Source organism: Pristiophorus japonicus, chromosome 12, assembly GCF_044704955.1.
Source record: "Pristiophorus japonicus isolate sPriJap1 chromosome 12, sPriJap1.hap1, whole genome shotgun sequence".
Taxonomy (NCBI): Eukaryota; Metazoa; Chordata; class Chondrichthyes; family Pristiophoridae; genus Pristiophorus; species Pristiophorus japonicus.
The window spans coordinates 82840924-82855264 of record NC_091988.1 but is presented as its reverse complement, the minus strand read 5'-3'; the positions used below and the strand labels follow the sequence as shown (position 1 = coordinate 82855264).

Sequence of the window (14341 nt, the reverse complement as noted above, 5' to 3'; positions counted from 1 at the left end):
GCTAAGTCTCCATTTTCTGGGGGCACTAAAGGCAACTGTAGCGTAGTCACATCCTCATGAGATGTTATTACTCCTTTAGCTAGTTGCAAACAAGACCAAGGGACTACAGTTATGTTTTAAATATGTGTTTGTGATTGATTAGTAGAGCTTGCTATGCAATATGTTGTGTGAGAATGCTGTGGAATGTTGGAGACATCCAGGCTTGTGTTAATTGATTTTTTTTAAGCCAAGGTTAATGGTACTGTAATTAGATGAATCGTGATCGAGCGTGTAGCTTATCACGTTAAGTAGTGATTTAGTATAGTCCAATGTCAAATATGTTTTCAGAAATCCTAACTGTTAATTGGGAGGAATGGGCTATATGTAACTGGACTAATTTTGATGCAATGTGTGAAAATGTTCAGACCCAAGTGTCTACCCTTGTTTTATTGTGGTCTCTCTGTCTATGCATGAGGCAATGATCAAAAGTTTGCCTATGTGTGTGCATGGCACACAACTGCTACAGTGTGTGTGTACGTGCGAGTGGTGCAGTGAAACGGCTGTTATTTGGCCATCAAGGATCACATCCCATCCCTTCACCGTTGGGTGATTGAAAAAGTGAAAAGTTCTAATTGTGAAAATAAATTTGACTGAGTGACGCAGTGGACTGCCCCATCACTATTGAGATCTGGGTTTGAATCCAGTCCCAATATGGTGCAATGCAAATCGCCTTTCTCTGCTGGTACCAATGATGCAGTAATGAAAAGCCTCACTCGAGTTCAGAGGGGTTCATCATGCAAAGCTGTCAACAAGTTACTGCTAAGTTGCTAAGCTCAAGAGTCTCTAAATATGCCTGGTGCGGGAGTAAAACTTACTGTCGGTGAAGAATGGTCTTCTAAGAATTTTAGGCACATCACTGAGATCCCCTTTTTGAAAGCCACGATTGAATCTGCCTTCACCACCCTGTCAGGCAGTGCATTCCAGATCCTAACCACTCGCTGTGTAAAAAGTTTTCCTCATGTCGCTTTTGGATCTTTTGCTAATCACCTTAAATCTGTGTCCTCTGGTTCTTGACACCTCTGCCAATGGGAACAGTTTCTATTTACTCTGTCTAGAGCCCTCATGATTTTGAACACCTCCTCATCAAATCTCCTCTCAACCTCTCTGCTCCAAGGAGAACAACCCCAGCCTCTCCGGTCTACCATGTAACTGAAGTCCCTCATCCCTGGAACCATTCTTGTAAATCTTTTTTGCACCCTCTCTAAAGCCTTCACATCCTTCCTAAAGTGCGCTGCCCAGAATTGGACACAATGGGGCCAAGTTTCGGCCTGAGTTGCTCCTGTTTTTTTGGAGCAACTGGTTTAGAATGGAGTATCTTAGAAATTGCAATTCTTGGCATTTAGTTTGCTCCAGTTCTAGTCAGGTTAGAACAGTTTCAGTTTGGAACATATTTTTTTTTTCAAAAGGGGGCGTGTCCGGCCACTTATGCCCATTTTGAAAGTTTAGGCAGTGAAAACATACTCCAAACTAACTTAGAATGGAGTAAGTGTAGATTTTTGTACGTTCAGAAAAACCTTTTCTACACTTAGAAAATCAGACGTAGGTTACAAATCAGGCGTAGGAAAGGGGTGGGGGGGGGAGAATAATAAATGATAAATACATCAATAAATCAACCAAAAAACCAAAAAATTTAAAAAATCAATAAATAAAACTTTTTCTACTTACCGACTGCAGCACCGGGAGTCCTCCAACAGCGTGCTGGGACGCCCCCCCCCCCCCTAGTGTGTCTGTCAGTGTCTCTATCTATCTGTGTGTGTGTCTCTCACTGTGTGTATGTCTGTGTCTGACGAGGACGAGGACGACCGCCTTGCTTCTGTATTGTTTGCCTCCATCTATAACGCCCAGAATCCCATATGCCTTTTATACCGCTTTCTCAACCTGCCCTATCACCTTCATCTATTTGTGCAGATATATCCCCAGGTGTCTCTGTTCTTACACCGCCCTTAGGATTGTATCCTTTAGTTTATATTGCCTCTCCTAGTTCAAAATGTATCACTTCGCACTTTTCTCCGTCAAATTCATCTGCCACATGCTGGCCTATTTCACCAGCCTGTCTATGTCCTCCAGAAGTCTATCACACTCCTCCTCACTATACTTTTTGTTAGTTGACTCATTGCTGGAGAACAATTCCACAGGGGAAATTTACCATCTGGTAGTTTTATCCAAGTGGTCATTATTTGGGTGTGTGCTTTTTCAATGCATATCAAGGAGCTATTCAACAATGGGGACATTCTGGTTACAGCCAATCCTGTCATCACCAGATACATAATCACACACGCTGCTAACAGGGGTCACTGGACCTTGATCAGTGGGGGGTCCGGGCTGATTTTGATTTCCCTAATCCAATAACGGTGTCCCTGCTGCCACCCTATTAAGATCATTTAACTCAGTACAAATTGGGGATCAGACCTGGGATTGTAAGGATCAGTTATTCCCTGGATAAACAGGGGAGCGATGATTAATGGTGGTTTGTGCTATTATTGAGAGAGTGTTCCAATCCCTACCACTGAGATCCTCTTTTTGAGTGCACAAACTTACAAAAATATATATTTTCAAAAATTATACATTGAGTAATGAGTCACCAACCGCAACAGCACAGGGAATATATGGAGGGATATAGAAATTTCAGACTTTTGAAAGGGCATCTTGGCATACAGATCTTCCTTCTGCACATACATGGCAGTTTGCCTAAAGTAATAGAAGTTGAGCCAAGTTTGAGTATTCATGAATTAGCCTAAAATTTGAGTTGCTGTATGTTTTTTACTTTGTTCCTGGGATGTGGGTGTCGCTGGCAAGGCCAGCATTTATTGCTCATCCCTAATTGCCCTTGAGAAGGTTATCAAAAACGGTTCTCTGCTCATCTGTATCCAATGTGTTTGCAACTCAGGGCCAGTTTTCTTACTTCTCTGAATCTTTTGTTTGAGTGGAATAAATATTAGCTCAGTGTGAGCACAGATCATCTTCAGGTACACTTGGATCAATCAACAGGAGATGAACGATCTGGCTCAATGTGGGCCAGTTTGTCATTGTCGAATTTTAAAAGGTTTGAGATATACATTAGTAAAAATGCTCCAATTCCTGGCTGGTAGCTGGAATTCTGCACTCAAGGTACAAGGTACAGACATGTGGCTCAAGTGAAGCTTTGGTGATGCATTTGACATCATTTTAAAACTGAAAGTAATCCGTACTGGCACCAATTTGTTTACTGCCTTGTTGAACTCCCCAATCTTCCTGCCCGTATTTAATACCAGAAATTGAGGCTGCATCTACCTAAAAGGTACCGTGTAAAAACTGTCTGCATCACAACTCCGGTAATACAGTTGAATTTTAGTCGACATTGCCTCTTGAGTGTAATGTTTATGGACAATAATAGAGTATTCAAATAAACAGGCTCATATCCTGACAAAGGGATTTCATATGAACAAGTTAAGATTTGCCTTTTCATTTGTAGGTGATAACAGTTATAAAAGGAAAATGGTGTTACTTCTTTGTTAGACTCTGAGGGAGTGAAGAAACTCTATCTCTGAGGAATCGAAAGAACTCTTGATTTTCATTTTGCCCAGACAAAATTTATGAAGAAATGACACTTACGAGCACATTGTTAGCAGGAGAGGGGGAAGGCCTATCCAAGTCTGTGTTTAAAGCATGTCGGAAAGGAAACTCCAGGCTGCTAGTTAAGGCCGCAAAACATATCCCTTTGGGACACACTGGTCACATCCTGCCAATTAGAGTAGTTGCTCATTAATCCTACTTTGTTTCCTGCTGCTAAACCAATTTTCTAACCAGGTCGATAATTTGCATTTAATTCCATGAGCGTCAACTTTAACTAACAGTCTCTAATGAGGAAAACTCACCTGCTCTTCTTCTAAATAGTGCGCAAGGGAGAATGTCCATATTTACTTGAAACAATTCACCCTAGCATTTTTCATATTCGTATCGTAGGCTTTCCAGAATCTTCAAGCTGCTGCCTCTTCCAAACAATATATATTGACTGCAGTTGAGTTCACTGAAGAGTTCATATGGTCTACCCTGGGAGGATAGATGCACCAACGTCTGTGCTCTCAATCAGGCCAACATCCCCAGCATCGAATAACTGACCACAGTCGACCAGCTCCTTTGGGCAGGCCACATTGTTTGCATGTCCAACACCAGACTCCCAAAGCAAGTGCTCTACTCTGAACTCCTACACAGTAAGCGAGCTCCAGGTGGGCAGAGGAAACATTTCAAGGACACCCTCAAAGCCTCCTTGATAAAGTGCAACATTCCCCACCGACACCTGCGAATCCCTGGCCAAAGACCGCCCTAAGTGGAGGAAGAGTATCCGGGAGGGCACTGAGCACCTCGAGTCTCATCGCCGAGAGCATGCAGAAAACAAGCGCAGGCAGCGGACGGAGCATGCAGCAAACCAGACTCCCCACCCACCCTTTCCTTCAATGACTGTCCCATCTGTGACACAGACTGTAATTCCCGTATTGGACTATACAGTCACTCACTTTGAGTGGAAGCAAGTCTTCCTCGATTTCGAGGGACTGTCTATGATGATGATATAGTCTGATCCTAGTATCACTCGTGGTGCTCTGTGCTCCACTGGTTAGTCACTGATTGATTGAATATCATGGGGAAAGAGTGGGGAAGTGGTACTAATTGGATAGCTCTTTCAAAGAGCCAGCATAGGCACGATAGGCTGAATAGCCGCCTCCTCTGCTATATCAGTCTCTGATTCTAGGATTCTCACAAAGGAAAAAAAGGACCTGCATTTATAGTGTCTTTCAGGAACATCCAGAGGTCTCAAACTGCTTTACAGCCAATTAAGTACTTTGAGTGTAGTCACTGTTGTAATGTGTGAAACACGGCAGCCAATTTGCACTCAGCAAGCTCCCACAAACAGCAATGTGATAATGACCAGATAATTTGTTTTTGTTATGCTGGTTTGAGGGATAAATATTGGCCAGGACACTGGGAATAACTTCCCCTGCTCGTCTTTGAAATAGTGCCTTGGGATCTTTTACATCCACTTGAGAGAGCAGACGGGGCCTCGGTTTAACATCTCATCTGAAAGATGGCAACTCCAACAGTGCAGCACTCCCTCGGCACTGTACTGGAGTGTCAACCTAGATTTAAGTGCTCAAGTCCCTGGGATTTGAACCCACAACCTTCTGACTCAGAGACAAGAGCCCTGGAGTTTGCTTATTGGCCTTCTACAGGGCAGGGAGAAATTTTGCAGAAGATTTCCTAGTCAGATGGATTGGACAGAGTCCATAATGGAACAGATTATACATGGCTTGTAGGCTAAATGAGCTTGATGGGCTGACTTGTTTTTTTTTCTTCCTTCTCATTCTTGTATTTCTTTGTATTCTCTTTACAGATGTCCATTCTTCATCAGACAGCAAAAGGGGCTCCATGTTTGGGATGCAGAGGGATGTGCAAAGCATTTGAGCCACATCCTTGGAGGTAAATGATATAAGGAGGCCATTCGGCCCTCTTTCAAAAGGGCTATCCAATTACCTTGCTCTTTCCCCATAGACCTGCAAATTTTTCCTTTTCCAGTATATATCCAATTGCCTTTTGAAAGTTATTATTGAATCTGCTTTCACCACCTATTCAGGCAGTGAATTCCAAAAATTCCATGAAAGTATGCTTCTGTTTGAACATTCTTTCAGGAAGTAATCTGTTACTTCTAAGTGTGTACCTGTCAAATATTTAGCAGCCTACCAGAGCTGAAATTCCTATTTGGCTTTGGTTCTCAAAGAGCCGATACCTCTTATTTGGCAATAATTTTAATTTTACAAAATGTAAATTTGCAAACTTTTTAACCCACTAACGAGGCATGGTTCTTCCACTCTGGCTTGATGTCTGTTGACTCTGTTCGCAACATGAAGCTGTTTTTACAGCCTATTCATGCTGAGCAGCAGTCTGCAGATAAACTGCCAGACTCCGACTCCAATCGTAAATACAGATGAAGTGAATTATTTTCATTTGAATAAGAAATATTTGAGATTTCTTTGATCCTGTTCTTGCAGTATTTCTTAATAGCACCGTACTAAAGTTATATATTCACTCCAATTTTTCTTGTTGAGAAACTGAGTAGGATTATAGTCCATGTTCAACTTCCAGACCTACAACATTCAAACTTCATTATCAGTTTTTTTTTTTTTAAGTGTCATGAAGTGGGTAATTTTAATCCCCCAAAACTGATGGGTTTGATTCGGGTGGGAGGTTAAAAATGTTAAAAATCCGACGAAGTGAATCTGCCCACCTCCGGATCATCGGAGGCAGAACGAGGGACAGGTGACCAAACGCTCGCATGAGGCGGGTCGGTCGTTGAAATCTTTTAAGGAGGCTTTGCGCCTTCATTTTAAAAGTGATTTCTATTTTAACGCATGTTGGCATTCCCTGGCCTCGGGAAACCAGGCAGGTAAAAAGAGGCGAGAAGGGCTGACTCCACTGTTTGTGGGCCAGAAGGAGCAGGAGTGTTTCCACCAGGCCAACACATCAACCTGTAAACTCGCACCCACCCGCCCCCCCCACCCCCCACCAAACGTTCATTGTAAATAATATTGGGGCCAAAGTTTCTGACAAGCTAGACAAAAATTGGATCAACTTTATTTTTTTGAAAGAAAGCAAATTGATAGGGAGGTTGCCATAACCATAACTGCTCAGTGTCATTGCGAAGCAGGCAGCCGGTTATTCAAATGCTGTGACAAGTATCTGATTCAACAAAATAGCAAATGGACGGTATTAATAGCCGTTGAGGAATAAACCCAGCGTGTGACATATCTTAGCTTTAAAAGAGACTCACATCTGGACTGATGTGCCCACATTGTTTGTATGGATTGAGTCTATTTGTGGAATATAACTTGCTGAGGTGCACTTGAATAAGGGTTGCCTTGACTGCATAGTGCCTCACTGACTGACTTTTTTTTTAAATAGATATTGAATCCTTTAAAACTGTCACAGGCACACTTAATTAATTGTACTGCATAAGTGGTGAAAAAATTTTTTTTTGATGTTGAGGCCCGGTGATTAGGAATTTTTCCCTTGCCTAAATAAATATTTAGTCAGTAATAAAACATTTTTTTTTAGATTTAATTGAATTTGACTCGGATAAAGTGCATCTTTTTGTGAAGTTTGTAACCAGTAATGAAGGATTAGAAGTCGAAAGAAAGCTGTGAGACACATTGAAAGATTAATCAAACTAATGCTACTTTTAAACTGTCACGGCACTTATTTGTTTTTGAGCTCGTCCATAGCCAGAAGTGTCTTGTTCAGAAGTAAGACTTGTTCCTTTTCTTTCTCCAACTGGGTTAATAAGGAAGGAATGTAAGAAAAGCCTTATTTATCAGATTTTCAGAGCTATTTTTCAATTGATGGGAACACAATGTTCACTTTTAGATAATTGGCACACTTACTGTTTACTGAAAAAGCTGAGTTTCAAGTTGCCAGAAAAGGACCAAAGAATGATTTCAGGTATTGAAGACCTGACAGGAAATTAATTTACATTGTTGCCTTTGTAAACTGGTTGCCCAAGCTGATCAAGATGAAGAATGCAAGTGCTGCAGATTGAATATTTTCGGGCGCCCAAGATCAGCATCCAGCACTATCGAGTCAGGTACAGCACAGATCAGACAAAGTACATCAACGTCTGCTCCTGCCCAAACATGAGAGATAATGAGACCCTTAATCAACAGGCTCATGATGTTATTATAATCAGAGGAAATCTTCCCTCAATACTGCTTAATCACAGGAAAGCACTTCCTAATGCATTTGACTAGTGTTGACAGTTCTGTAGACTCTCTTAGCTCTGTCCCTCATAACCATAATCTGCAGCCAACATACAGGGCCCAAATTTCGGCCTCAGTTGCTCCTGATTTTTTTGGAGCAACTGGTGTAGAACGGAGTATCTTAGAAATTCAAATTCTCAGCATTTAGTTTGCTCCAGTTCTAGTCAGTTAGAACAGTTTCACTTTGGAACAGAATTTTTTTTCAAAAGGGGGCGTGTCCGACCACTTACGCCTGTTTTCAAAGTTTCGGCAGTGAAAACTTACACCAAACTAACTTAGAATGGAGTAAGTGAAGATTTTTGTACGCTCAAAAAAACCTTGTCTACACTTTAGAAAATCAGGCGTAGGTTACAAATTAGGCATGGGGAACGAGGTGGGGGGGGAAGTCATTAAATTCTACAATCAATCCTTAGTTACACTTATACAAATATTATACAAATAAATCCAACCTGAATAAAAATGTATAAGCAAAGAAACCATGTTCCTACCTGTGTGAAAGTGCTTCAGGCAGGCCTTTCATGTTGGAGACCGGCAGGGGTGTGGCGTCAGTGTCTCGACGACAACCCCAACAGCGGCAGCAAGCAGCCTTCGAGCTGAGCTGCTGTGCTGCAGGCAGGCCTTCATTCTCTTGGTGGCTGGCCAGCAGCCGAAGGATCAACACCGGACGCACGCAGCTTTTCAAGGGGGCTGAGGCCATTCGGCCATGGGATAGGAGCGGCGTCAGTGGCTGGCCGGCAGCCGAAGGATCAACACCAGACGCATGCAGCTTTTCAAGGGGGCTGAGGCCATTCGGCCATGGGATAGGAGCGGCGTCAGTGGCTCGACGGCAGCCGAGTTCTTTTAAAAATGGCCAGTGCCAATGTTTGTTTGACACTGCGCGCACGCTCCAACGCGCACGCGCAGGGTTGCCGGCACCATGTTGGCTCATTTAAATTGGACCCGCCCCCCACTACTTACAGAATGGGCGCGAGTGTTTGGCTCCGCCCCCCGCTGTAAAGAGCGCGCCGCGCCAAGCTGAGATCGAGCTCCAAGGAGCCGGAGAATATCGAAGTTTTTTTCTAACGCACTTTTAGGCGCGAAGAACAGGCGTCCAGCTCGGAGGTGCGCCGTTTTCGGCGCGGGCCGAAACTTGGGGCCCATAGATCCAGTCTTAGTCATTTGAACTTGAACAAGGACCAAGATCAAGAACAAGTTTCAAATAACTGAGGAAGTGGATCACAACCTGCAAGAGAACTTGGATACATTGCTTTTCTGGAATGCTAATATATTGTTTGCTTATTTAAGCCCCCCTCCCCCCCCAACCGAACCCTCCCCAACTGGTTAATTTAATCCCCCCTCACTTTGCTGAGATATAAACAGCATTTGCTATCTGTTCCCTTTACCTAGAAGGCCCATTTTGTATGCGTGAGCCTTAATAGTATCAGCAGGCGAGTTGATCTCTTGGGTCACTGGCAAGATTGGATCTGTCCCCATCCAACCTTCACTCCCATGCATTACCAGTAGGAATCACTGATTAGTAAGCAAAAACCTTGTCCTTTTTCTTCCTTTTTTTTTTTCCCACAACCTAGTCCAACCCAACTCAATAGCAACGAAGCCAATTTTAGCACCATGACTACTGCCATGTTTGCGATCAGTTACCTCAGCAGAGACTCGTGAAAGCTTCCTAATTTATGTGAGTCATTACTCATTGGTTAAACTAGCTCAGCCATCAGAGATGCTTAGGGGGCAAAATTGCCCCTTTTTTTTTATAGCCCTGTTGGCACCTCTGGCGCAAGACACTTTTCGCCTGGCGAAGGGGAGGGTGGGGGCAGGGCTACCACCTCCCAGGAAATTGCATGGCGTTTGAGGAGGTGCTGCCACAACAGCATCATGGGCAGCCCCACGGCCAGCATCATGGGCGGCCACGCAACTGACGATGATCTCATCGGCGTGCGCGGCAAACCCTTGCCGCCCTGCGCCAACCCCTTAACGCCCCACGGGGAAAATTGCCCCGCGGGCCACGAGGCTGGTGGACATCCGCTCTCGGGGCTCTCCTCAAAGGGGAGGGCGCCAACGGCCCGGGCCAGCATCTTTTGTTGTCGGCCGACTCTCTGGTCGGCTCAACGATGGCAACCCTAGCGTGGTCCGGGCCACTATCGTACAGCCCGGCACTCCGTCTTGGGTGCCAGGTTGCTGGCCCAGTCGCACACACTGCCCTGGTGGCCCAGTGGAGGCCATCACAGGCCTTGAGAGTGCTCAGTGGCCCTCCCCTTTTTAATGGAAGGAGAGGGATGTTGAACTGTGTCCCACGTAGCGCTTCCTTCAGTACTCCAGTAGACCCCAGTTACCCTCCACAAAAGAATTGGAGCACAGGGCAATTTTGCCCCTTAATATATTGTTTTTAACCATGGCATGCAACCTTCTTTATTCCAGAATTGTGTTTAAACAAGCAATGTATTTTCCTTCCATTTTCTGGAAACTACATTGGTCAGTACACGAGAAAAGCAAATGTCAAATAATGTATCCTACTTTGGATGACTTTTTTTTTTTCTGAATGCTTCAGTTTTGACATTCTCCTGGAAAAAAAACCTTTTCCACATGACATCAGCTCAGCTTTGTGGCAGAAAGACCTGTTAGTAAATCTGGTTTTCAGCTATTTACAACGAGGAGTCGTGGTGAACGGTCCAAGTACACAAATCACAGGAAGCTAGTGCACAGGTACAAAAACTAATCAAAGTTGATAGATAGCCCTTCTCTCGGGGACGGGAATACAAAGGGGAGGAAGTTATACGTCAGTGTACAGAGACTTGGTTAGACCCCATCAGTTTTGGGCACCGCACCTCAGGAAGAAAACATTGACGACAGGTTGTATTAACTTAGCTGGTATTCCCTTGAGTTTAGACGTTTGAGGGGTGATCTAATTGAAGTGTTTAAAAATGATAAAAGGATTCAATAGAATGGACACCGAGAAGCTTTTTCTTCTAGTGGGGGAATCAAGAATAAGGCGGTACAATCTTAAAATTAGAGCCAGGTCATTCAGGAGTGAAATCGGGAAGGTTTTCACACAGGGTAGTGGAAATCTGGAATTCTCTTCTTCAATAAGGCTGTGGATGCTGGATGAATTAACATTTTCAAGACTGAGATCGACTGATGTTTATTAGGTAAGGGGATCATGGAGCAAAAGCGGGTAAATGGAGTTGAGATGCAGATTCGCCATGATCTAATGGAATGGCGGAACAGGCTCGAGGGGCTGAATGGCCTACTCCTGTTCCTATGTTGTTCACAAATACTCATCTTTTGTTTTGTTTGTATATGAGTGACTGACTGGTGTGAGATCCACACACACATACACGCAAATACACAGTACATTATACGCAGACAGACTTCAGAATTTTTGACGATACGGATAAAGTGATGCAATTACGTAGAAGCTTTGCAATGCTGCCTGTTCTCCCCTCAAGGAAACAGTGATTTCAGTGGGTTGAAGGTTAAATTCTTGGAGAGACAAGAGTCGCATCTCAAAAATGTTAGTCTAATTACATTGGGACTTTTGCAAAGTCTGTAAACTCTGCATCTTTTCTGATTATTTTTTTTCCTGAAATGGAAGAGCTTGCACACTTAAAATATTTGTCTCTGAGGATCTTAAAGGTTCCTGTGGCTGAAGGTTTGCTTGTTTATATGGGTGGGAGGGGTTGGAGGGACAAGTTAGAAAGACTATGCCGGAATCTATTTAGTTTGAAGTTTTTAATTATTTAGACTTGATATTAATTTAATAATTTCTGTTTTTCTGGTCGAGTTATGCCCAGTAGGGAATGGAGCAGTACACTGCTTCATAAGCCTACAATTTTAACTCGCAGTGAGTGTGGGGTCAGCGGGTGAGGGTCAAGCTTGCCCTGGCTCGCCAATGTGAGGCTCTGCCCACTTTAACTCCCGATCCACATTTAAATACGCCAGGCGCAAATTCCGCTCGCACCAGAGGTCAAAGATGGGAGGTCATTGGGTAGGCAGGAGATCTCAACATGCCTCATTTCTCATCGGGTGCGGGGGAGTTAAAATCAGGGCTACACTGCAAGGGTTCATCGGCCTGGAGTAGCAAGATTAGATGCAAAGTAAAACTCCCTCTGCCTCAACAGTGTAGAAACACATGGGAAAAAAAAATAGAAGTTACAACACAGAAACAGGCCATTTGGCCTGCATGTAGGATAATGTAAAAGCAGCCCATATTGCACCAGTGTGACACTTTTTAATTTCCAACTTTACCTACCCCGTGGTCTGTCTCTAAATGAAAATTATAGATTTAGGCCTGAGTTAAGACAAGTTTCTTTCTTGCTGTGTTCCTGCCAAAGTTCATTTTAAACTGACATTGGAGCAGTCCAGTGCCAACACACTTAGCTGGTCAAATATCAATGCAAATCTGGATTTCAAGTGTTAATTATAAGTCAGGAAACATGATTTAAAATGTGTTTGGTTAGTTTTTTTTTAGCAGGGGTGGATCATCTACAAGAATAAGAAGTCTTGATTTGCTGCAGGGATTAAAATGAAGATATCTCTTTTTTTTTTTTTGTTCCCCCTTCACATGGATGCCCATATACCATCCAAATGAGGATGGCCCATATTGAAAATCAGCACAGGCTGTGTCCCCTCTTCCCTTAATGCAGCTCCTATCTGAGGTCTGTTGCTATTTAAAGTGATTACAGAGCCTGCATACACTGGAGGTGAATTCTTCCAAGAATATTCCTACCCATAGGTGGCAGCAGCCGGAACCACTTCATGTGGCAGCAGGGTTCGGGCAATGGGAGAGGAAAAGGTGGTGTGGGGGTGGAAGCCAGGAGCCACTTGGAGGGAGGGGGAAGTGGGGAGAACCAGGATTGACTGCTTCAGTGGGTGGAGCAGTGAGAAGCCACACTTTGGAAGGGAGAGAGGGGAAGCCAGGAGCAATGATTTGGGGTGGGGAGGGAGGAGAGTGCCAGTGTAAAGTGAGGGGAGGAGGTCGAAGACTGCTGTCAGTAACTGAGCAGGCAGTAGGGAGAGCATACCAGCAAGGACTCCGGGGGTGGAAGAGAGTTCCAGTTTGTGAGGAGGGGGAAGAAGAGTGTCAACTTGATCAGGGGAGTACGCTCCAGTTGTCAGCTTTAGTTTTGTAGCTCTCTAGTTTTGTCATGTATGTAGACACACCCAACATTAAGCAAAATAATGTTTTGTTACTTTTGCACACTATGGTGGCATCAAGCATTTTTCAGTCAGGTGGCGATGTAATGCAACTGAAACCCTGTGTCAATACAATTGTTGTTGTCGATTGTAACTTCGAGAGTGTCCTATACTGAACTCGTATGGCATTGCAGTTCTTGAGCTAGTTCTTCCTGAGGCCTAAGAGGCGTTAACAGATTAATAATACCATTTGTACCAAATGAAAAAACGTTTTGTGCTATGGGCTCTCTCCTATTGCACAGTGAATTGAGAACTGGCCAATTTGTGTTTAACTTATGACTCTTGACATCAAGAGGGAGGCAGAAATCTTGTTGCTCTCTTCAATCTGGCCTGAATTCCAGTTCCATTCCCAGATGTCTATACGGTAATGTACTTGGACATTGTACTACCATTTCCCATTGGGTACGACTTGTTGTACAGAGCATAAAACACTGTTCGTACAGCCTGTCTTCCAAAATGCAGCTACAACATGTACTAAGTGCAAATTTTCCATCAAATGTGTTAAGGCTCAAACAAACAAAAGCCCTTTGATCTAATTCTGTGACATGACTAACTCCATTGATCTGCCAGATAATGGCCATTCCTTTACAGAGAGGCAAGCTATCTAATGTTACATGTTTACTTTTGACACAGGAAGATATGCAAGTCATGTAAATGCAGCCAAGAGGATCATGGCCTGCACTCTGATGCGGAGGACGATCGGAAAATCGGCCGCCTTTTGGCTGACTCCAAATATTCCAATCTGACTGCCCGGGTGAAGGGAGGAGATGGGGTCCGCATTTATAAAAGGAACAGGATGATTATTACCAACCCCATTGTGACGAGGAAAGATCCAACTTTTGATACAGTCACATATGAGTGGGCCCCACCAGGGCTGACCCAAAAACTGGTAAGCTGATCTGCACAGGAGAGCACGCTTGTCTCACTAAAAGTACCAGGGGACTGTAGTAATGGTGTTTCTTGACGCACATTGGGAAATCAAAATATAAGAATTGAGAATTATTTTATAAAATCAAAGCTATTCTGGGCAGCTGACTAAATTTATATTCTGAAAATCAGCGGAAATAATTTGTCTTCTCTGCATAATCTAAGATTTAAAAATCCCTGATATTTTTCGCAAAAGCAGAACGTTTTAGAAACTTTATAAACTGAATTAGGTTCACCACTGTAGGTATTAAAATATAGATATTTAACCTTTCTTGCATTCATTCACTCTGCTTGTGCAAATGTTCCCAGAATGAGGTTTGGTTATATCTGATGAGTAAAGTGCAGCGGAGACATCTAGACCAAAAGATTCCACGTTTCATTCCTAGTCTTAGCTGATCTTAACCAGG

At 43.5% G+C, this 14341-nt stretch overlaps 1 protein-coding gene across 1 annotated transcript in view; it reads left to right on the top strand.

The window, feature by feature from the left end:
- Positions 1 to 14341, top strand: part of lmcd1 (LIM and cysteine-rich domains 1) — a 67807-nt gene that overhangs the window by 18709 nt on the left and 34757 nt on the right. Inside the window, exons 2-3 of the mRNA XM_070895725.1 lie at positions 5405 to 5490; positions 13641 to 13896. Of these exons, the coding sequence (XP_070751826.1) occupies positions 5405 to 5490; positions 13641 to 13896 (342 nt within the window). The remainder of the gene's footprint in view (positions 1 to 5404; positions 5491 to 13640; positions 13897 to 14341) is intronic.